Genomic DNA, 21221 nt, shown 5'->3' with positions numbered 1-21221 from the left:
ATAAGACGAAAAGAAGGCTATACTGCGATGCTTCCCTTAAAGCAATGTGATGTTTGAGAAACTGGATAGATAGCCAACAGCTGTTCTAGGTGAGGTCAACTGCTGAGGCTCTGGAGCTCAATGCACTAGATTATGTAATTTGTTCTATCCCATAATAGACTAGCGTGTATTAGTCATAGCCGCGCGGGTGCGCTTAAATATTACCTTAGAGTTTACTAGCGCCCGGTTCCGAAATGTCGCCCATCAAGCACGCAATCACGCAATCGATTTCAGCGTCAAGATTTATAACACAGAATATATAAAGGCAAAATGACAGACCCTCCGAAAATGGCCTCATTTTGCCTTCTGATTTCCCAGTGGTTTGAGCCGGGTTGATAGGTAGCTAATAGCAAGTGTTGATTTACTTCGTCGGCTCGATGCATCTGAATTCCGACTTTTAAGAAGGATACGGATGAGTTGGGCATAAGATATTATATGGAACGATACCCCTGTGTTGGAAACTTTTTTAGCAATATAAAAAGATTGGGCTTTGCTGTTGACGTATTTGCCTTGCCTGACCTGCTTCCACTGCTGCAGCTAGAGATGAAGAATCTCTCCCCCAAGCCGCCAGGGCCGCAACCATTGCTTACGGCGCTGAATGTGGAATCGCAGATCCACTTGGTTATCGGTTCAAATCCATTGGCCGCAGCACGATGTACCAAGTGCCTTGATTCAGGTTCGACGCCCATTATAATTGCGCCTCCCAGTGAAGATATAAATTCTTCTTTCCTCCAAAAGCTTCAAAATGGGAACGTTCGATGGGTACAACGACAATTCAAAGATGATGATCTATCAACTTTGGGAAGAGAGGAGGTAGATCATTATGTCGATGCGGTATTCGTTACATTGGGGCCTAATAACCCATTGAGTAAGTAGCTTGACTGATTCTCTGCATATGAAGAGTATCTAATCTAGTCATAGGCATTCACATATCCAAGCTTTGCCGGCGTCTACGGATTCCAGTGAATGTTGTGGATGCACCCGAGCTTTGCTCTTTTACCCTACTTTCTACATATTCCGATGGTCCGCTTCGAATTGGTATCACAACCTCTGGAAGGGGATGCAAACTTGCCTCCCGGTTGCGACGGGAGATTGCGTCTTGCCTGCCATCTGGGCTTGGTAACGCAATTGAAATACTAGGAAACGTCAGGAAGCGGATTTGGGAGGAAGATGTCTACACGGAATCCAGCGCAGGGTTTCATTTCGAGGCTGATGATGACGATTCAGCAGCTCAAAAACATACATTCAACTCATTAATGCTTCCCGAGGATCCTGAATCTGCAAAGACCAGAAGAATGCGATGGCTCTCTCAAATATGTGAATACTGGCCCCTTCGTCGACTAGCAAGCATCACGGATGCGGACGTGGAAAAGATCCTGGCCGCATACAAACAAGCCAAAGCTGAACATATTAACGACGTGAAACTTGAACTTGGGGGAAAGAACGGGCAAGTCATCCTGGCTGGATCAGGGCCTGGCCATCCGGACCTCGTCACACGCGCGACATATCGAGCCATCATGTCTGCAGATCTTATCTTATCTGATAAACTGGTCCCAGCTCCAGTGCTTGACCTCATTCCCCGAAGAACAGAAGTGCGCATCGCACGCAAATTTCCAGGAAATGCAGATAAAGCCCAGAATGAATTGCTTGAAATGGCATTGGAAGGGTTGCGCGCCGGCAAGAGAGTTCTACGTCTCAAACAAGGTGATCCGTATTTATATGGTCGTGGAGCAGAAGAATACGAATTCTTCAGATCAAAGGGCTATACACCCATCGTGCTCCCAGGAATAACAAGTGCATTGAGTGCACCATTGTTTGCGGGCATATCCGCGACTCATCGTGGAGTTGCTGATCAGGTTCTTATCTGCACAGGAACAGGTCGGCACGGGGCTGCACCAGAGCCGCCCAGTTATATTCCTTCCCAGACCGTAGTGTTCCTTATGGCACTACACCGACTTCCATCCCTTTTGGAGTCCTTGACTACGCTTGGTCCTGAAGATAAGGGTTCAAGGCACCCTTGGCCAAGAGATACTCCGTGTGCAGTCATTGAGAGGGCCTCATGTGCAGATCAGAGGGTTATCAGGTCCACACTAGAACATGTTTGCGCAGCTATTGAGGCAGAGGGCTCAAGACCCCCTGGCCTACTCGTCGTTGGCAAGAGCTGTGAGGTCCTTCATCGTACTGACCAGCCTTGGGTTGTTGAAGAGGGCTTCAAGGGGCTAGACGACATAGGATTAAGTGATGGACTGGAGGTTATTGACGAATTGGGTCGTGAATCTTGATTCGTTTTTTTATTTTCTTTTTTTAAGTGATGTATGGAGTGCTGAGCTAGTTATCCGAGCTTCGTCTACTCTGTAGGGCTGCAGAAATTTACAGAAACTTCTTGATTCTAAATTCATAGGAACCATTTGATCGCGGTTGGTAAGAATTCATGCCTGTCCCAACCTTTTTTCGGTTGCTCTAATAATGTAACTATTATGTGCAAGTAGTGGTGGTTGTTCCAATTTTGTCACACTGTCATCCATCCGGCTTCAAGCTCTAGCCAATTTCATGTCGAATATCATCATTGACTCCTCGCATCGATTCCATGCGATGCTAAATGCACAGCACCCAGTTCAACACCATCAATCTGCTGAGCTGCTCAGTATCACAGCTACCTTGAATTTCATCCCACTCCGGGGACTATTACAAGGGAGCGACATAGCACCAAGGCAAGAACACAGATAACTAGTATTGTTAACCCGACATTTGACAGTAAATCTACATGTCGTTGTTGCTTTTACATGGTTTTCATACTAATATGTACCAGAATTCCCAGCGCAATGGCTCCGCTCCAGCTGAACGATCTAAAAACTGCTGTTTCTGTGATAGCACAGCGACTTGATTCAATGAATATCGACTATGCCATCATGGGCGGTGCTGCCGCTTGTTTATTGTCAGGCGACTCAACTAGAAGGACTGACGATGTGGACTTTGTGATTCAGGTTGACGACCGTGGAATCACTGCAGATCGGCTCACTGCTCAACTTCTCAAGTCTTTTCCATCTGATTTTGAGGGAGTTAGCCAGTTCGGGCACATAATCCCAGCGTACAAACTCCGCCTCCCAGACGGTGCGGTTCATCTGGTGGAGCTGGAGGTATTTGACTATCAGAGCTGGCCGCAGCGTCCTCAATACAACCTTAAAACAGCCACACGTAAAGAATTGAATATCAATGGGCAAATGATTAAAGTATTTAGCCCGGAGTGGCTTTTACGAGAGAAGATCCTGTCTCAATATCAACGCCAGGGTAGCCCAAAAGAACGATCTGATATTCAAGATATCGCAAATATGCTACCGTTAGTTACTCCTGGCAAACCGGAACTCGATTTTGAGAAGAACCACGATCTGCAAGCCGCATTGGCGAACCTTGTGCAAAAGGTGCCAGCCTTGGCTCAGCGTTTGAAAGCAAAGATCAATTCCCCCGTGGGCTTTCAATGCTAGTACGTTTTTTCTCTTCTCCTGCCTAAACGCGGCTACTTACTAGGTCATAGAATTCACCAAGGATATGACATCGCAAACCCAGTTATAAGTATGCGACACGTCTCTTGGAATTGGGATGCCCTTGATCGTGCGTTTGAAACCTGCTATTTTTTCCCCCTCTATTTCGTCCGCGCTACCACAAGCGGACCTGCGACTCTATGTTCCGAATAGCATCTTGCGACATATGCATGCATTGAACAAGGAATAATCTTCAGATATGATTGAATCAGGATGGTTGAAGGCTGCATGAAAGGAACCCAGACACGCGTAGCCCAAATATACCTCTTCTAGCATTTGTTCAGGGACTTGAAGAAGAGGTCGCGTTTAAAACGGCGGGAGTGAGCCTAGCTTCTCTAGTAAGTCTCTAAGCCACAGTTAACTTGGTGATCACCATCTCGTACCACAACTATGCTCGCCTATACGGCTCTAATGGTCAGTGGATTCGCGACCTTGCGACAACAGGAGCGCACAAGTAACTGCTCCGTAGTTCAATGCGAGGTGTCCCCAAGGGACAATAAAGCGTGGCTGGAGACCCACGCCTAGTTTCATATAGATCTGTCTTTCATTGCGGGCGCCTGAGCATGCTTGCTGTGGAAGTATCATCTGGTGCATCCTTGATGGGTTTGAAGCATCAGTACGGAGCACGGAGTACAGGATTACCAAAACTGTCAATGTTACCGTATCGAAAATTACCGCTAACCCCTATCCGGAGCCGTCCCTTATCAGCCACCTATCAATCATTCATCGGCGCTCTTCATCAGCTTGACAAGATAATGTCCTTCTGACACGGGTTTACGACTGTCTTCGTCATGGCTAGCTCATCGGGCCCCGCTAAGCCCTATATCTCGAGAGGCCAAGTCCTCCAAAGGCATGTCTCTATACTCAAATCCCCCTGGACTTACCTGGAAGCCAGCTAACTCCCACCGTAGTCCGCCGTTAACTGTGAAGATCCAAAACTTCATTTATTCCGTCTACACCTTTCTTGGTCTTTATCTTGTCAGCTTATTCTCAGTAAGTATCACGCTTTGGGTGAATTCCTTTCTATTTCTAATCGCTATCGCTACTAGATGGATCCGTATACTTCTGCCCAAAACTCCAAATTTAACGTCGTAACGCCGCGAAACCGAAATACACGACCATCGGGGCGGCAGAGCGGTAAGAGCAGTAGTGGCGGCGGAGGAGGTGGTGGTGGTGGTGGAGGTGGTGGAGGCGGCGGCGGTGGCAGATGGGGTTGGGGAAGTGGCGGCAGCGGATCTGACGCGCCGTCGAAGCGGATTGGTAGGGTAGATGATGTTCGAGGCCCTGAATGTGGGAGCTGCGGTTGATGGGCTATGAAGATTCAACGTGGAACAGTGGGTTGTTGGTAGGATGAGTTCGGAACTGGGGCCACGCCGTACCACAACCACGACAGCGGCCTTTATGTGCGTTCCCTGGAAATCTAAGAAGTATGAGCTGGTTCGATTCGAGCATCGCCAATTAGGGATGGATTGGTTTGATTATGGCAAAATTCTCTGTTGTTGCAGTCATTTTTCACCATTATGGACAGGTTTTTCCAGTCGTCTTCCTCCTCCCTGCCGAGGGCGGTCTGTCATTGTGAGGAAAGTACCCCAGACCCACCTGATTCTTTCAAATATCGAGCTACGAGATATCTTGGGCTATAAAATGGCCCTAGGTTAAACCGCGATTTTCGAAAATAACCTCAACTGACTGGGACCCCGTTTCCCCTCGATGTCTTTCCGGTCTTTATGCGCGACCGAATAATACGATGCACCTATGTTTGCTTTTACCTGCAGTGCTGGCCGATTGTTAATCGAATACGGAGTACAACTACTGGGAAACGGCTACATTGTCTATAAATACTGGAGCCCATGCATAGTGTCCCATTCATTCGAACAACATGATATCCCGGCGTTTCGGGATATAATCCAACTTAGGATGGGGAATATTTACCTCGTATATGTGCCTTTGGCATGTAGATTTCTACCTTGATATGTAATGCCGCATTATACCAAACTCGGGTACAATCCTGCATGATACAAATTCCCACGTTTACTCAATGTCCTCCAGAGACATTCAAAAGAGAGTTCGATGCCCCTTCTTCAGGAAATTGAAATTGAACATTTCTTCCCTCACCCACGCCAGAATACCCTTTATTTGAGTACAATCTTGCGCTGGCTTTCGTTAGTACTCAGCTTTCACTTATGGACGTCTTTCCAAGCTCCCAAAGGCTACACTTGTTAAGTAACCGATTGGCTGTTTGGTATATCGAACGCAAATCCAAGATTTCTGGAGAGAAAACAACAAGACTTGCTGAATCCGTGAGAATCCCCAGGGTGTCTAACCAGCGCCGAAACGGCCCCTAGGTTCGTCCCGAGAGAGAGTGCATCAAGACAGCAACCCAAGCGATGACATTACTTCCGACATTGTCATGGTGAGATTGTGTTTCCACTCCGTTCTTATTTGCTCATGGCTAATTATCGAGCAGATCGCATGGGGCATAACCGGGATTCTCAGTGTCTATAACGCAAACGTAAAACGCTAGTTACTATAGCATGGGTCGGTACTTTGCAGAGCTCAAGCACACCACTAGAACTCCATAAGAGCAACAAAAGATTCCGTTTCTTGGGTTCCCTTTCGGTTCTACATCCCATCTCAAAATCGGGATCACTGAACACCTGTATGATAATCTCTACGGAAAACAAGGCTCCGAGATGCAAGATGTTGCAAGGTCCGCTTCTAGAAGTGGGCTGAATCCTCTACGAATACCGGTTACAGCACTCTCTCCATTCAGCATTATCTTCGAAATCGCGGTCTTAAGGGGCGGTTTTGGCAACAGACGGGCACGGCATCATGTCCCTGTGAATGAGTATCTTGGGTTTATGCTTTTTGACGTGTAGTAACAATATCAACTGAATCAATCAGCATCGTCGATTGGTGTCTCAGTTGCTATGCACTTTCAACTTTCGCGGCGGCTTTGTTTTGTTGACATCCGCTGTGCTTCAAGATCTGCACAAACAGGAGAAGTAGATGAGCACAAAGGAATGGGCCCCGGGCTTCCCTTCATGGTATATATACTAGAAGCAATCAAAGACCCTTGTTTAGTTCTGGTGGCAAGGCATCAATGGCTTCAAATTTGAGAATTTGGGCAACATGAAACAATCCTGAATCAGCAGTTCAGGGCGAGTCCAGCTGTTTTGTTCCACTGACTCCCATCGATTCTCTAGTAGTTAGTAGAGGGTGACGGAATGACGAGATCCCTCGTCCAATGCGTCGATTCCACCCCGGTACATACATAGCTCCTCTCTCAGGCCCCGCATCCACTCAGAACATCGACCAGCAGAACACAGTTTTGTCGCCTCAAGCTTGGAATAACTAATTTATTACTCGAAAAACGATCAAAATCTGACATGCCGTACACAAATGAAACTTTTGCTTCTCGCATCTCAGAAATAAAGGCTGAGTTGCCGGCTCAAATTTCGAGTCGGACCCGTCATCCTCCCGACGCTGGTTCGGTCGCTCAATTGATTGACCACACTCAGCTCTCCCTTTCCGCTACAGGGTCTCAAATTGATACCCTATGCGACGAAGCGATCAAATACAATTTCGCAACCGTTTGCGTTCGGCGCAATTATGTCTCTCGAGCCGCTCAGAATCTCAAGGGAGCCCCGCCCAGGGTCGCCTGTGTGGTGGGGTTCCATGAAGGAACGCATCCAACGGACGAGAAGGTAGCTGAAGCAAAAGAGGCCGTGCAATACGGGGCAAGTGAATTAGATATGGTGCTTAACTACCATTTGCTCAGAGAGAAGCGTTATGCGGACGTGTTTGACGACATACACGCAGTGCGACTTGCCGCAAAAGATATAGTGCTTAAAGTTATCCTGGAGACGTCGCAGCTGAGTGAAGACGAAATTGTTGCGGGATGTGTGATATCGATTACCGCCGGTGCAGACTATGTGAAAACTAGTACGGGATTCAAGGGGCCCGGTGCGAGGGTTGAGAATGTTGCACTAATGTCTGCTGTGTGTGGCATCATGGGAGGAAGGACCAAAGTGAAAGCTAGCGGCGGTATAAGGACGGCTGAAGATTGCGTCAGGATGATTCGAGCTGGAGCCGAGAGAATAGGTGCAAGCGCGGGGGTGCAGATTGTTAATGAGCTGCTACATGGAAAGCGAGAAGCTGAAGAGGAGTCGAAATCAACAGACTACTGATGAATTATAACTGCTTTTTACAATACTCGCAACTGCACATGCACTTTACTGAACAGCCATGTTCCAGGGACAAGCATTTAGTTAAGCATCAGGGCTGCCCATACAATGTAGGGCTCAACCTACCACGTGACATGGTTTTAATCCCGCCGGTCTTGGAACTCTTGGAAGCGGGAGATTCTCGACGCTCGGGATATCCATTCGTTCCGTGCGGAGACTAAGTCACCATTCGCTCCAGTTTCAAAGGTTCTGCCTCCTGTCAATTACCCTTTTATCTTGCGGAGTCCCCAAATTCCTCTCCACAGCATCATTTTTTCAGAACGATGCATAAGTCAAAGGTTAGCGAATGTCCTTACATGGTGTAGATCATTTGCGGCTAACTTGAGCTCTAGAAGCGGAAAGTCTCGCACGACTCGAACACGGAGATGAATGGGGATGCATCTGAGACGTCGAAGCCAACGGCCGTATTCAAACCCCAAGGTCCACGAGCCCATACGCTGAGCATAGCTCTTCCGGGTAGCATTATTGCAAAGTATTTTTCCCTTTCAATGCCCATCCTTTTTCGATCTCAGGCACGGCTTATGCTTGGCATTTTCTGACTCTCTTCCCGCCGCGCAGTGCAAAATCGCATGACCAAAAGACCTACCTTGCCGGCTACATTGCTCGTGCCCTGGCAGTATTTTGCGTCGACGAGATCGTGATATTCGACGACGAGCCTCGTGCGCAGGGACATGAAAATAAACAACCTTTCGAAAATGAATACACGGCGTTCTCTGACCCATCCCATTTCCTGGCGCATGTACTCTCCTACCTGGAGACGCCGCCGCATCTACGGAGGGATCTATTTCCCATGCACCCCAACCTGAGGACGGCGGGGACCTTGCCGAGCTTGGATATGCCACATCATCTGAGGGCAAATGAATGGTGCGAATATCGGGAAGGAGTTACGATTCCGGGGGAGAATTATGGCTCAGAGGAAAGTACCTCTAACAAAAAGAAAAATAAGAGATCCAACAAAGGCGAGAATGGTTCTGAGACATTGACGCTCGCAAACGCTGGGTTCTCGCACCCCGTCCGCATTTCCAACTTGTCCATTCCACCCCACACCCGTCTAACCCTCAAATTCAAAACCGAAAACCCTTCCGACGGCGCGGACCCTGTGGCACCATCTGCCCCACGCGAAGAAGCGGGGTATTACTGGGGTTACTCTATCCGCCGCTGCTCCTCGCTCTCTTCCGTGCTCACGGAATGCCCGTTTGACGGCGGGTATGACCTGTCCTTCGGTACGTCAGAACGTGGCACACCCCTCGCTACCGTCCTGCAATGTCCGGAGGAAATCCCGCAGTACAGGCATCTCCTGCTTGTTTTCGGAGGTGTGGCAGGGTTGGAGACGGCCGTGAAAGCCGATAAGGAGTTAGCCGACAAAGGGATCGGGCCGGGAAATGTGGGAGAATTGTTCGATTACTGGGTCAATGTGCTGCCGGGACAGGGGAGTAGGACTATTCGGACCGAAGAAGCGGTCTGGCTGGGATTGATGGGGCTGAGGGAGGTTGCCGTGAGCAAGGGGAGGTGACTGGGAATTGAAACGATCTGCGGCGCATGCCGGAATCATGTTGATGGAGTATGGTTGATGTGTCCGCCCCGGGAAGGGGCATTGATGATACCCGATTACATATCGCATGCATTGTGAGAAACACATGAACTGGGGCCGACCATGGACGTTCTAGAAGGATTCTAGGATGCATCCATGCGTATAGGGCTGGCCGGGAATTTTGAATACATAAGCTCCGCTGCGCATTGCCTGTTCGTTTGGTGCCACTGGACATTCAAATCGATCACTTTTGCTTTTCTAGTCAAATCCCCCGGTTCGACCAATTAACTCCTCTCGCCCGAGAAAGGAACCACCGCTCCCAAAAATTAGATATGAACATATGTCCTGTACAACCTCTTCCAGTTACAGTCCTTCTCAGTCCTCGCTGCTCAGCTCGTCACCATCGCTTGTGTCATCACCATCGTCATCTTCTATCTCTCTCATGGCCACATCACCGTTCTTCCCCTTTTTCTCCGCCTTAAACCACGCCTCTCTCCGTTTCAATCCCTTCTCATCTTTTGCGGCTTGCTTCTTGAGCTTCAATTGCTGCGCTCTGTCCTGTTTGTCAAGGAGGTCATTGTTGAGATCTTCTAGACCGGCGAGGTGCTCCCGGAGCTTGACAATTTGGGCCATATTAGCGTGACGCGCAGATTCCTGAAGGGAAAGCTGGCGTTTGAGTGCATGAACCTCATCTTCAAGGGAAAAAATGCGAGAATAGTGGTCAGATTGTGATAACTCGCCACGAGTTTCGTTTTGGGCCTGCGTGACCGACGAGGTTACTGGGCCTGTACGGAGAGTTTGTAGTTCAGCGAGGCCTTCGGATATAAGGCTAGATGGAAAGAATTGGTGGGAAAGGGCCTCGCTGAATTCATCTATGGTGGGCGTTGCATTGCTGGCTGATATAGGCCGGGTGAGGTGCGCAGTCAACGAGTAGCTTGGAGGAACAGTATCCCCAAGAGACTGCGTATTCAGAAGCTCGGGATCATACCTCGGCTTGACAATGTTGTGAATGGCTAATCGCCGGCCAACTTTAGGCAGGCCCGTTGGCTGAAGCATGTGTATATCTGTGACCGGATAATTGAATGTCGTGATGGTTGACGCGAATCTACCTTTAGCAATATCCCAAGCCACCACTGAACCCCCACGGTGACCTGAGAGCAGGTTAGTCGCATCATATGATAGTGTAAGGCATTCTACCGCCCCAAGTGCCGGAGAAGGTGGAAGCCAACGATCGTTGGCAGAAAGCTGACAGGGAGTTTGTTGTTGGTTGGTATCGTAAAGAATATTTTGGATCGAAGAGCCTTTGAAGAAGTCGACAAGTTGTATGCTCCCATCGTCATATCCAATGTAAAAGGCTCGATCCGCCGGATCAATTGTAATGCGGAGAGGGTCTCCGGGTAACAGAAAGGTGCGTAATATTTTACCGGTTCGGTACTCCCAGACAATAGCCGTCCGGTCTTTTGAAGTGGATATGGCAATATTGCTCCTATTGATGCTATGGCCAACGGCGATGTCTGTGATTGGAGCGGAGTGGTTGGAGATGGTACGAACGGGCGAATTGGAGGGAGAAAGACTCTGGCCAGCAGAATGAGGTTTCGAGAACGAAACTAGGCCAGGCAAAGACCACACATGTACGCTTCCATCTTCAGAGCCGGAGATGATAAAATTGTTCGTTGGATCTACAACCAGGGAGGTGACGGGTTGCAAGTGCGCAGCAGGGGTAGAAACCTGCCGCCCTGTACATATCTGATACAAGCGTCAGCAAGGCTTTTCCTTGATATAATCATAGGTTCAGGCTGTATCTAACCTCCCACAGGATCAACCTCCCACCCTCGGTTCCCAGTACTAGCACTGCAGCCCCTTCGTTCTCTCCTCCCGTAATGGCGAGACTCCGTATTTTCTCCGGGAAAGGAACCGTAGCTTCTTGATTTTCCCGCTCCCGGCTATACACATGAACCACAGCTTTGCCGGCCTGTGCAGCAAATATGTGAGAAGCACTAATAGCCAAACAGTTGGGATCTGTGGAGCTCTTCTTCAACGTCGTGCGAATGGAGGCATTCGGCTGGAACTCGTAGCTGCAGATGCCGACATCCTTCAGGGCCGACGAGGAGGCTGTGGATGGAGCATTGGACGTCAAAAGTGACGCAATGAAGCTCTCAGAGAGCATTGCAGCCCCTGGATGGAAGTGCTATAGACTTCGGCAATGCTATGGGGTTTAACGAAGGCCGTCAACCTCAAGCTGTTCGGCATCAAAAAGCTTCGAGACTCGTTATGGAGTTTGCATTGTTTGCACGCACTAAACCTGCGCCGGGAAGTTTAGTTATTTTCCGGAGTTGCGACGGAAAAGAAATCTTCAGGCGAATTGCAGAAAGCCATTCGATGTCTTTTTTTTCAATTCGCAGGTTTGGAGTGAGTGCTCTTAACGCTCAATCTATCTGATATTCAAATTTGTTGCCTGCAAGAATCCCGGGAACAACGATTTTCCGGGCGCATCGAATCGGAGTTCTGCAATTACGACGAATATTTGTGACGAGAAAGGATTTGACAGTCGGGACGCAAATATACACAGCCGTCAAGTTTCGCTGGTCATCGGATTGTACGCTTTCAAACGTGAATCATGGCCGTTTGCGCCAGAGGACTCAGGTGCCTAGGCACTCCTGCCGTTTCGCTCCGTCTCGCTGCATCCCGATCATACGCAACCACGACACCCCCAGACCCAGCTATCCCAAACACCCCCGGTGCGGCTGCCACATCTTCTCCCGCAAAGCGACCCCGAACCTCCTTTCAAGACAAGCTCAATGCCGGCCCGTCATTCTCAGACTTTCTCTCCGACAAGGACGATGCCCGAATTTTGGATCCCGCCGAAGCGTACGCCCTCAAGACAGCCCTGGTAGGACCCAAGGGTAAAAAGAAGGAATACACCCGCCTACCGCCGTGGCTTAAAACCTCTATTCCGGATTCGAACAACTACAAGCGCATCAAGAATGATTTGCGTGGCCTCAATCTGCACACCGTGTGTGAAGAAGCCCGATGTCCTAACATCTCTGAGTGTTGGGGCGGAGGTTCCAAGTCGGCCGCTACCGCTACGATCATGCTTATGGGAGATACGTGTACAAGAGGATGTCGATTCTGCAGCGTAAAGACTTCCAAAGCGCCCCCACCACTAGATCCGCATGAGCCCGAAAATACTGCAGAGGCGCTGTCGAGATGGGGATTGGGATACGTGGTGATGACGAGTGTGGACCGTGACGACTTACCCGATGGGGGCGCAAGACACTGGGCGGAAACAGTCATGAAAATAAAACAAAAGGCGCCAAACATATTGGTCGAGTGTCTCACGGGAGACTTCGATGGTAACCTCGAAATGGTAGCCCTAGTGGCCAAGTCTGGCCTAGATGTCTATGCGCATAACGTCGAGACCGTAGAAGCATTGACCCCGCAGGTCCGTGACCGTCGCGCAGGTTTCCAGAAGAGTATACGAGTGCTGAAGGCGGCGAAGGCAGCGCAGCCATCGCTCATCACCAAGACCTCGATGATGCTTGGCCTGGGTGAAACGGAGGAGCAGATGTGGGACGCGCTTCGTCAGTTGCGAGCGGCTGACATCGACGTTGTGACGTTTGGACAATACATGCGGCCCACCAAACGGCATATGCCTGTGCATGAATACGTGCGGCCAGACGTGTTTGAATTTTGGAAAGAAAAAGCATTGGAAATGGGATTTTTGTACTGTGCGAGTGGGCCATTGGTACGAAGCAGCTATAAGGCTGGCGAAGCGTTTATTGAGAACGTGCTGAAGAAGCGAAGAGCTGAGTCCACAGGGCCAGGCAGTGCGAGTGTCCAAGACGTGGCGACCGGCGATCTAGTCAGATGATTTTCAGGCCTCTTCGTAAAACTTCTTTTTTTGGATACGGATGGCGTTTCGGGGTCTCAGGCACTGGCCTATTTTTTTCTTTTTTCTTAAGACTCCTACTTCAACACAAGTATTATCGGTTTGCATCAAACCAAATTCAGCCCGCAATGTTTCATGGTCAAAGAAAATTTATTAAATCATAATGATACACATGAACTGCCTTCAGAAGGTATCATGTTTCATTGTTCTGTTTGATTTTCTGAACCCTACCCTTGTGCATTGCGAGGTTCCAGGACCGGGATGACCATGGAAAAACCGGCAAAACATATTAAGACAAGACATTTGCAGTTGCTGATCGACCCCGGATTTCCCACTCGCTTTCACTCCTTAATCAGCTCCTTAATGTCTCTTTCGCTGAGACCCAGCAGATAGAGTATATCAACTAAACTTTCTCCATTCAGTCGCGTCGGCGCTTCCATTTGGACCTTGCTCTTGGCACGCCAGGCCACTCCCAACCCCGCCTCATTCAACATGAGCAGGTCATTGGCACCGTCTCCGACTGCTAATGTCTGAGATATCCGTATCCCATTATCAGCGGAGATCGTCCGGAGCAGGTTTCTCTTCTGCGTAGCATCGATAATTGGATGGTCGGGGGACAGTGTGCCTGTCAGCGTGTGGGTGGAGTCGTCGGAAACGAGCTTGAAATCGTAAATAGTCAGCCCAATAAAGCGTCCAGGCTGCAGAAAAACGTTTTGATCAACCTACATGGTTTGCAAACGCATAGTCGAGGCTTAGCTCCTCAGCCAACCATTCCGCTAATGGCTGAAATCCGCCACTTAAAACTGCCATCTTGAATCCCAGCCTTTTCAAGGCACGGCAAAGTTCACGGGCGCCAGGGGCGATCGTAATGATCGATTTGAGTTTCTCAAATACATCGGCTGGAACTCCTTTCAGCAAGCTGACTCTTGCCTTTAGAGATGCCGAGAAATCCAGTTCGCCGTTCATGGCGCGTGCAGTGATTTCCTATTGACCCTTGTCAGCCCCAATATCAAAATATGAGACAGAAGCATTACAGAAGACGTACTGAAACTTCCTTCTCCACACCGATGAACCGAGCTATCTCGTCAATAACCTCCTGTTTGATCAAGGTGCTATCCATATCAAACACAGCTAGCCGCTTGTGACGCCTGAAGACAGACTCCTGCTGGAGCACGACTTCAACGTTCCATTCGCGCTCAAATCTCCAAATACACTCATGTTTACGCATGTCGGTAAAAGTCAGATATTCCGGGCTTGGAGGAGGGCAAATCGTGACTTCTACCACCCGAGGATGATCTTCACGATCGAGACACCGATGCGAGCTGCTCATCCGGTGGTACGGGGTGGAGAGCTCCTCCATTGTCTGCAGGAAATTGGTAAGGCATAATTGTGACACATATGGCCCGTACAGATGATCCAATGGCTCTGGCTCTTGCGGTGGAGGCTCTCGTGGGAGCTCATCAACAATCTGGGTTGGCGCAGAACCTTCTGGTACAGACGGAGCCGGTAAATCATTGAGAGACGGCGATGGTTTGGTAGAGTCCGGGTGAATATGGGGATGCACGGGCTGAGCGGCCTTGTAGAAAATAGTCGCAACCAGCTTTGGCGTGTCTGCTGGCAAGGAGCTGAGCGAATTACTGAAAATCGAATGGACTATACCACTTTCTTTGACTCGAGATTCCTTGGGCCTTGCCGTTGCTCCATCGAAAACGAGTGGGGCCGTGAACACAGGGCCGGCGCTTCGTACTTGCAAATCGATACCATCGGAGGCACCCGAGGCAGATGGCTTGTATTGCTGGTGGTCAAGGATAAACGAGCCACCGATAGCGAGCTATGCCGTAATACGGGGCGTCCCTCGCGGAAGGAAAGAGCAGTGCTCGCCATGCTCGCGAAAAGGAGACTGCGGATAAGTTCGGCGGGGTTTGACAGTGCAGCAGACACGCGAGGGAAGCGGATAGCCTGGGAAAGTCGGCGTTTGGACAGACAATGGATCTCCCTCCAAAATCAGGGCTTCCCGACTCTCTAGTAGCAGTAGTCCCCTAAGAGCGCCAATCCCCCCCGATCGAAAAGAAGAAAAGAGGGACATGCATGTCGTCCGGGAAGCTTGTCGGTCCAAGCATGTCACCCTGCGGCTTGGCATGCGCGACTCGCGCCCTTACATAAGCCACCCCCACGTGCCAGCCCCCGCTCCGCCCCGGCGAAAAGATCTTCCTTTGCCACAGCTGAGTCATCGCGCCCGCCACGCGCGTTAGCTAAGCGTGCCGACCGAGCCACTTTCGGCAGGGCCCCTGGTTCCCGGTCTCGGGATCGCCTTGACTAGACAACGTCGATCGTCACAGACGGTTACATTTGTTCTCGACGGTTATCAGCCTGCTGATTCTCTCTCGAGCACCCAGCGTCCTCTGGTGCCGAAATTGCTGATCCGCCCTCCGACGATGAAGCCGAGACGGTTCTTGGCTGTGCTGGTCAGACGCATTGGCAGTGTCAGGGATGCCGACGCTTGACCACGCCTCCCTGCAACACGTCTTCCTCACCTCTCGTTCTTCCCACTCCTGTCAGCAATATCACCCAGTGGTCCATTTATTTCACTTCGCAAGGGGGCTATGGAGCTGGGGAAACCAGAGACAGGGCATGGTCGCAATCTACTGCAGAATCTTCTTTTTGGGTTCCTCAATCACGCTAAAAATTGCGTGATTTTCACTGGCCATGACCACATCAAGCCCTGCTCCCCCCAACGCACTGTGCATCCTGCCAGGCAAGAATGTTTCGAGCATGGTGTGTAAGGATTCAGGGGATTGTGTAAGATTACTGTTGCCCAGCAAGGTGTCCTTGCAGGAGGTCCCCATCCGAGCAACCCAAGTCACAGATTGCGTGATTGGTAATCATTCAATCCCTCTTCCCTGATATCTTCAATCGACGTCGGAATCATTGAAGAAGAGGGCTCTTCCTTTCTTCTTGTCCGTCGAGAAATTTGTTTTCCTCTGCTTTTGTTTTGGTGCCCAACATTCCCCATTTTTCTATCATTGCTATTTCAGTCTTCAGAGGCCCTTCTCCACTCCTTTTCCTCTTTTCTCAGGAAGCTATACAAACCCTTCTTTAATAAGTCAGAACCAGAGGGCTTGCTCCTTTGGTTCACCCCTCACACCGCCAAAATTCAGTCCAACGCCCCAACCTCGCTTATTGCGTCCTACCCCTTTAGCAGGTTATTCAACTTCTTCTCATCAGCAGTTGGATTCATCATGCCTGCCACTATCCAATCCAACTATACATCGGATGCCGAGACCTGTGATCAGGATCAGGAATCTGGATATGCCAGTGGTGACTCCAGCCAGGTCGCTCTGCCGGACCTTGTATTCACGAAGCCGCACTTGAAGTTTTTGAACAGACAGCTGCAATTCCTCGAACCACAAGGTATGGCCACTTTTCCCCTCCACGACTATCTGCCGATAGTTGGCTTATGTGCTAATTTGCTATATAGATGTCTTGAGATGGTGCATCACTAGTCTTCCAGGCCTCTACCAAACCACTGCCTTTGGGCTCACTGGCCTGGTCACTCTCGATATGCTCTCCAAACTTGATGTTCCTCGACCACAAGTTGTAGACCTGATCTTCCTCGACACATTACACCATTTCCAGGAGACCCTCAATCTGGTTGAGCGTGTCCGAAAGCGATATCCGAATGTTAACATCCACGTCTACAAACCAGATGGCGTGGAGACTGCTGCTGAATTCGCCGCGAAATACGGAGACAAATTGTGGGAGACCAACGATCAGTTGTATGACTGGGCTGCCAAAGTCGAACCAGCCCAACGCGCATACCGGGAGCTCCAAGTCAGCGCTGTGCTGACCGGCCGCCGAAAGAGTCAGGGTGGAAAGCGTGGAGACTTGAACATTGTTGAAGTTGATGAGGCTGGCCTTATTAAAATCAACCCCCTCGCCAACTGGGGCTTTGCTGAGGTGAAGGCCTACGTTGACACTCACAACGTGCCATACAATGAGCTTCTCGATCGGGGATACAAGAGCGTTGGAGACTGGCACTCGACGCAGCCGGTGAAGGAGGGTGAGGACGAGCGTGCTGGCCGGTGGAAGGGTCAGGCCAAGACCGAATGCGGCATCCACAACCCCCGATCGAAATATGCCCAGTTCCTTCGCGAGCAGGAGATGAAGCAACAGGAAGAGGCCCTGCAGCAGGCTCTCAAGAGTGCCTAAATCTGTTATTCGAAAACCGCGTTTAACCTTCTGGCCTTTCTCTTTTTGTGATGTCTTTCTTACACTGTTTATACTATGATGATGTGCTTCACTTGTTGGAATTGGCGTTATAGATTTCCTTGTTGTTTCTCGACATTTTTTTTTTAACTGCGACTACCCCTGAGTGATGTACTCAAATGTTTCTTGTCAAATAGATCTACATTCTCATCGTGTTACTTAACTAGTCGAATTGTAGCATGAAATAAAATATTCGGCGCTTATCTACAGCAGTAACTAGTCTAGATCTCCAGCCGTTTTCCAGCACCTTTCCATCGATATCCGACGGAGATATGATCTTCATCTCGTGAGATCAAACCCCACAGTTGTCACTATGACGCGGCAGTTCGACGACGTTGCTGGTCCAGCGCTCGAGATTCAGCAGCAGCCAGAGCTGGTTCTCACAGTTGCTGCTTCAGCAGTCAGCGCCCAGACCACATCCTTCGTATGGGCGTCGTATCAGCAGCAGTTTCATTGCTGGGAGGTCAGATTATACGGGCGTCTCAGATCCTCGGCAGTAATAAATTGGCATGAGAAACTAAAATGGCCTCTCATTTGCGAGTTTTTTTCTCGAAATTGATAAGAAAGGTCAAACAAAAGAGTTCAGGATCGTAGCAGTCTGAGTTGAACTAGCCTCAACCAACCATGAGCGCAAACCATGACAGCCTGGATGCCGATCACGCAATTTTTCTTCAGGGTGACGGTAGACCGTGGGCCATGCATGCATCTCGAGGTCTGCGCGAGTCGAGTTAGTTTCGTCGATCCGCGTGGAAATAAGAAACGTTCCTGAAACTTAACTAGTTAGCTACAACGCTGCCCATCCGGCATCTGTGCGCTCTATGGGCAGGGGTGCGCGAGACGCTTCCAATCTGCCGCCGGTTTGATGAAGTCGGGTTGCCTGTCGTGTTCGATTTTGCCTTTTTCTTCGGCTCCTGTATGCAACTGAGCCCCCCGTCAGCCAGCTCGAAACCGTTACCTTGAGCGGTGTAAGTTACTCCTGCTCGGCCCTTCTTTTCGTTTCTGAAATTGGCGGTGCTGCTTTCAATTTTCTTTTTCCTGCGGCTGGCCTTGGGGATCGTCGGCCGTGCCTGTCTTGGGTTGTTTTGACCGGGTTACATCATATCTTCTCCAAGCTGAAGCAAAGCCGATTCAATTACACTGTTGTCCCCTTGTTCCTTGACGGAATCGATGGACGCAGACTGATACTACTTTGTGCCTGGGGTTCGAATGAACGAGGAACCTAGTTAGATCCCTTAGCTCAAACCGCGTGCATTGATGAGATGCTTCGTTCTCATGGGGAAGCGTATCCACCACAGGGTCCGGATGAGAAAAGGCAATAGTGTCATCAGGGTCTGTTTTATGGAGAGCCTGCCATGGATCCGTCTTGCGCCCTCTCCAGAGCTTTTCCCTCGAGAACTTATATCATAGCTTGCGCCTGCTTTGTTTCTGCTCTTCTTTTTTCCTTTTCTTCTCCAACTTTCTCAACGGTGCCTCGGTCTCTCCTCGCTTCATAGATCCCGCTCTTCGCTTCTTCTCCAATCTCACCTTTGTTCGCGAAAAAACAGTCGATTTTATCCAGCAGCCATGGCCAACCCACCTCACGGCGGTGTCCTCAAGGACTTGCTCGCTAGAGATGCTCCCCGACACGCTGAGCTTGCAGCTGAGGCTGAGACCTTGCCCGCTCTCGTCCTCAACGAGAGACAGCTTTGTGATTTGGAGTTGATCCTCAATGGAGGCTTCAGCCCTCTGGAAGGTATGTCTCTATCTCTCTCAGCTTCGCGTTGACGGGCGCATCTTATTGCGCCACATGTTTCGCCGTTTCGATGACGCCTTGCATCGACAAGAAAATACGAAGCTAATGGTGGGGGCTTGCTCTTGAATAGGGTTTATGAACGAGAAGGACTATAATGGGTACGACCATACTTCCATCCGCCCGCAGCACCCTGTCCGTTGCATTGTCTGACTGGTGTTCTTTCTAGCGTCGTTGAGAATGTTCGCCTTGCAGACGGAAACCTCTTCAGTATCCCCATCACTTTGGATGCTTCGAAGGAAACAATTGACAGCCTCGGTCTCCAACCCGGTTCGCGCGTTACCTTGAGAGACTTCCGAGATGACCGCAACTTGGCCATCCTCACCCTCGATGATATCTACAGACCTGACAAGTGAGTCATTCCGTGAAGCTATTGTTGGTAGTTACAAGCAAGACACTAAGACCATTTTCTTCTCCAATTAGGCTCAAGGAAGCCAAGGAAGTCTTTGGCGGAGATGTCGAACACCCTGCCATCGTCTACCTCAACAACACGGCTAAGGAATACTACCTCGGAGGAAAGGTCGAGGCTGTCAACAAGCTGAACCACTACGACTATGTTGGCCTTCGATGTGAGTGCCGCAATGAGCTAGGAGCTTGTATAGTATTTTGCTAACTGTTCGCAGTCACCCCCGCAGAATTGCGCCTTCATTTCGACAAACTCGGCTGGACCAGAGTTGTCGCTTTCCAAACTAGGTATGCCCTTCGTCTGTCTCAGAAATACCGAACAAAGGTGCTAACTAAGCCTTAGAAACCCCATGCACAGAGCTCACCGTGAATTGACCGTTCGCGCTGCTCGTGCTCGACAGGCCAACGTCCTCATCCATCCCGTCGTTGGTTTAACCAAGCCTGGTGACATCGACCACTTCACCCGTGTCAGAGTGTACGAGGCTCTCTTGCCCCGCTACCCCAACGGAATGGCCGTCCTTGGCTTGCTTCCTCTTGCCATGCGTATGGGTGGTCCCCGTGAGGCAATCTGGCACGCAATCATCCGCAAGAACCACGGTACCACACACTTTATCGTTGGCCGTGACCATGCCGGCCCTGGAAAGAACTCAGCAGGTGCCGAGTTTTACGGCCCATATGACGCCCAGCACGCTGTTGAAAAATACAGACACGAGTTAGGCATTGAGGTCGTTGAGTTCCAGCAACTCACGTATCTCCCTGATACCGACGAGTACAAGCCCAGAGATGAAATCCCAGCAGGTGTCAAGACCCTTGATATCAGTGGAACCGAGCTCCGCAAGCGCCTACGAACTGGTGCCCATATCCCCGAATGGTTCTCCTACCCAGAGGTCGTCAAGGTCCTCCGCGAGTCCAACCCACCCCGCTCCAAGCAAGGTTTCACTGTGTTCCTCACTGGTTACCAGAACAGCGGCAAGTCCGCCGTTGCTCGTGCCCTTCAGGTCACTCTTAATCAGCAGGGTGGTCGCTCTGTCTCTCTCCTTCTCGGCGACACTGTGAGACACGAACTTTCCGCTGAATTGGGCTTCTCTCGCGAGGATCGTCACAAGAACATCCAACGTATTGCCTTCGTTGCTGCAGAGCTTACCAAGTCTGGTGCTGCCGTTATCGCTGCTCCCATTGCTCCTCACGAGGAGAGCAGAAAGCAAGCACGTGACACCATTTCCGCTGTTGGAACTTTCATCCTCGTCCACGTCGCAACCCCACTTGAATACTGCGAGAAGACCGACAAGCGAGGCGTCTATGCTCGTGCCCGACGAGGTGAAATCAAGGGCTTCACTGGTGTCGATGACACTTATGAGACTCCTGAGAAGCCCGACCTCGTCGTCGACCTCGAGAAGCAGACTGTCCGCAGCGCCGTCCACGAGATCGTCCTTATGCTCGAAAGCCAGAGCTTCTTGGACAAATTTTAGAGCGTTTGATGTCTGCAAGTGTCCCGTAAGTATGATTTGACGGGATT

At 50.1% G+C, this 21221-nt stretch overlaps 10 protein-coding genes across 10 annotated transcripts; 8 read left to right on the top strand and 2 right to left on the bottom strand.

The window, feature by feature from the left end:
- Positions 1-582: 582 nt before the first annotated feature.
- UREG_00507 (putative uroporphyrin-3 C-methyltransferase) lies at positions 583-2321 on the top strand (the record flags this gene model as incomplete). The annotated part of the gene is made up of 2 exons (XM_002540948.1): positions 583-907; positions 961-2321. 2 exons carry the CDS (start codon positions 583-585, stop codon positions 2319-2321), a joined length of 1686 nt encoding a protein of 561 aa, XP_002540994.1.
- Positions 2322-2861: 540 nt separating this feature from the next.
- Positions 2862-4036, top strand: UREG_00506 (uncharacterized protein; the record flags this gene model as incomplete). The annotated part of the gene is made up of 4 exons (XM_002540947.1): positions 2862-3376; positions 3572-3648; positions 3852-3916; positions 3998-4036. 4 exons carry the CDS (start codon positions 2862-2864, stop codon positions 4034-4036), a joined length of 696 nt encoding a protein of 231 aa, XP_002540993.1.
- Positions 4037-4430: 394 nt separating this feature from the next.
- Positions 4431-4885, top strand: UREG_00505 (uncharacterized protein; the record flags this gene model as incomplete). Its single annotated transcript, XM_002540946.1, has 2 exons — positions 4431-4571; positions 4628-4885. 2 exons carry the CDS (start codon positions 4431-4433, stop codon positions 4883-4885), a joined length of 399 nt encoding a protein of 132 aa, XP_002540992.1.
- Positions 4886-6967: 2082 nt separating this feature from the next.
- Positions 6968-7768, top strand: UREG_00504 (deoxyribose-phosphate aldolase; the record flags this gene model as incomplete). The annotated part of the gene is made up of 1 exon (XM_002540945.1): positions 6968-7768. One exon carries the CDS (start codon positions 6968-6970, stop codon positions 7766-7768), a length of 801 nt encoding a protein of 266 aa, XP_002540991.1.
- A 320-nt stretch (positions 7769-8088) lies between these two features.
- UREG_00503 (uncharacterized protein) lies at positions 8089-9338 on the top strand (the record flags this gene model as incomplete). The annotated part of the gene is made up of 3 exons (XM_002540944.1): positions 8089-8103; positions 8158-8297; positions 8384-9338. The coding sequence occupies 3 exons, from the start codon at positions 8089-8091 to the stop codon at positions 9336-9338; spliced, it is 1110 nt and encodes a 369-aa protein (XP_002540990.1).
- Positions 9339-9731: 393 nt separating this feature from the next.
- On the bottom strand, positions 9732-11523 carry UREG_00502 (uncharacterized protein; the record flags this gene model as incomplete). Its single annotated transcript, XM_002540943.1, has 2 exons — positions 9732-11102; positions 11164-11523. 2 exons carry the CDS (start codon positions 11521-11523, stop codon positions 9732-9734), a joined length of 1731 nt encoding a protein of 576 aa, XP_002540989.1.
- Positions 11524-11973: 450 nt separating this feature from the next.
- UREG_00501 (lipoic acid synthetase) lies at positions 11974-13227 on the top strand (the record flags this gene model as incomplete). The annotated part of the gene is made up of 1 exon (XM_002540942.1): positions 11974-13227. The coding sequence occupies one exon, from the start codon at positions 11974-11976 to the stop codon at positions 13225-13227; it is 1254 nt and encodes a 417-aa protein (XP_002540988.1).
- Positions 13228-13962: 735 nt separating this feature from the next.
- UREG_00500 (phosphoserine phosphatase) lies at positions 13963-14605 on the bottom strand (the record flags this gene model as incomplete). The annotated part of the gene is made up of 2 exons (XM_002540941.1): positions 13963-14229; positions 14291-14605. 2 exons carry the CDS (start codon positions 14603-14605, stop codon positions 13963-13965), a joined length of 582 nt encoding a protein of 193 aa, XP_002540987.1.
- Positions 14606-16484: 1879 nt separating this feature from the next.
- UREG_00499 (phosphoadenosine phosphosulfate reductase) lies at positions 16485-17454 on the top strand (the record flags this gene model as incomplete). The annotated part of the gene is made up of 2 exons (XM_002540940.1): positions 16485-16656; positions 16724-17454. The coding sequence occupies 2 exons, from the start codon at positions 16485-16487 to the stop codon at positions 17452-17454; spliced, it is 903 nt and encodes a 300-aa protein (XP_002540986.1).
- Positions 17455-19074: 1620 nt separating this feature from the next.
- On the top strand, positions 19075-21174 carry UREG_00498 (sulfate adenylyltransferase; the record flags this gene model as incomplete). The annotated part of the gene is made up of 6 exons (XM_002540939.1): positions 19075-19243; positions 19374-19401; positions 19470-19652; positions 19724-19869; positions 19924-19993; positions 20049-21174. The coding sequence occupies 6 exons, from the start codon at positions 19075-19077 to the stop codon at positions 21172-21174; spliced, it is 1722 nt and encodes a 573-aa protein (XP_002540985.1).
- Between the last annotated feature and the right edge of the window lie 47 nt (positions 21175-21221).

This window comes from Uncinocarpus reesii, genomic scaffold (genome assembly GCF_000003515.1).
Source record: "Uncinocarpus reesii 1704 scaffold_1 genomic scaffold, whole genome shotgun sequence".
Taxonomy (NCBI): domain Eukaryota; kingdom Fungi; phylum Ascomycota; class Eurotiomycetes; order Onygenales; family Onygenaceae; genus Uncinocarpus; species Uncinocarpus reesii.
The sequence above is the reverse complement of the archived record's forward strand: the minus strand, read 5'-3'. Positions and strand labels throughout refer to the sequence as shown.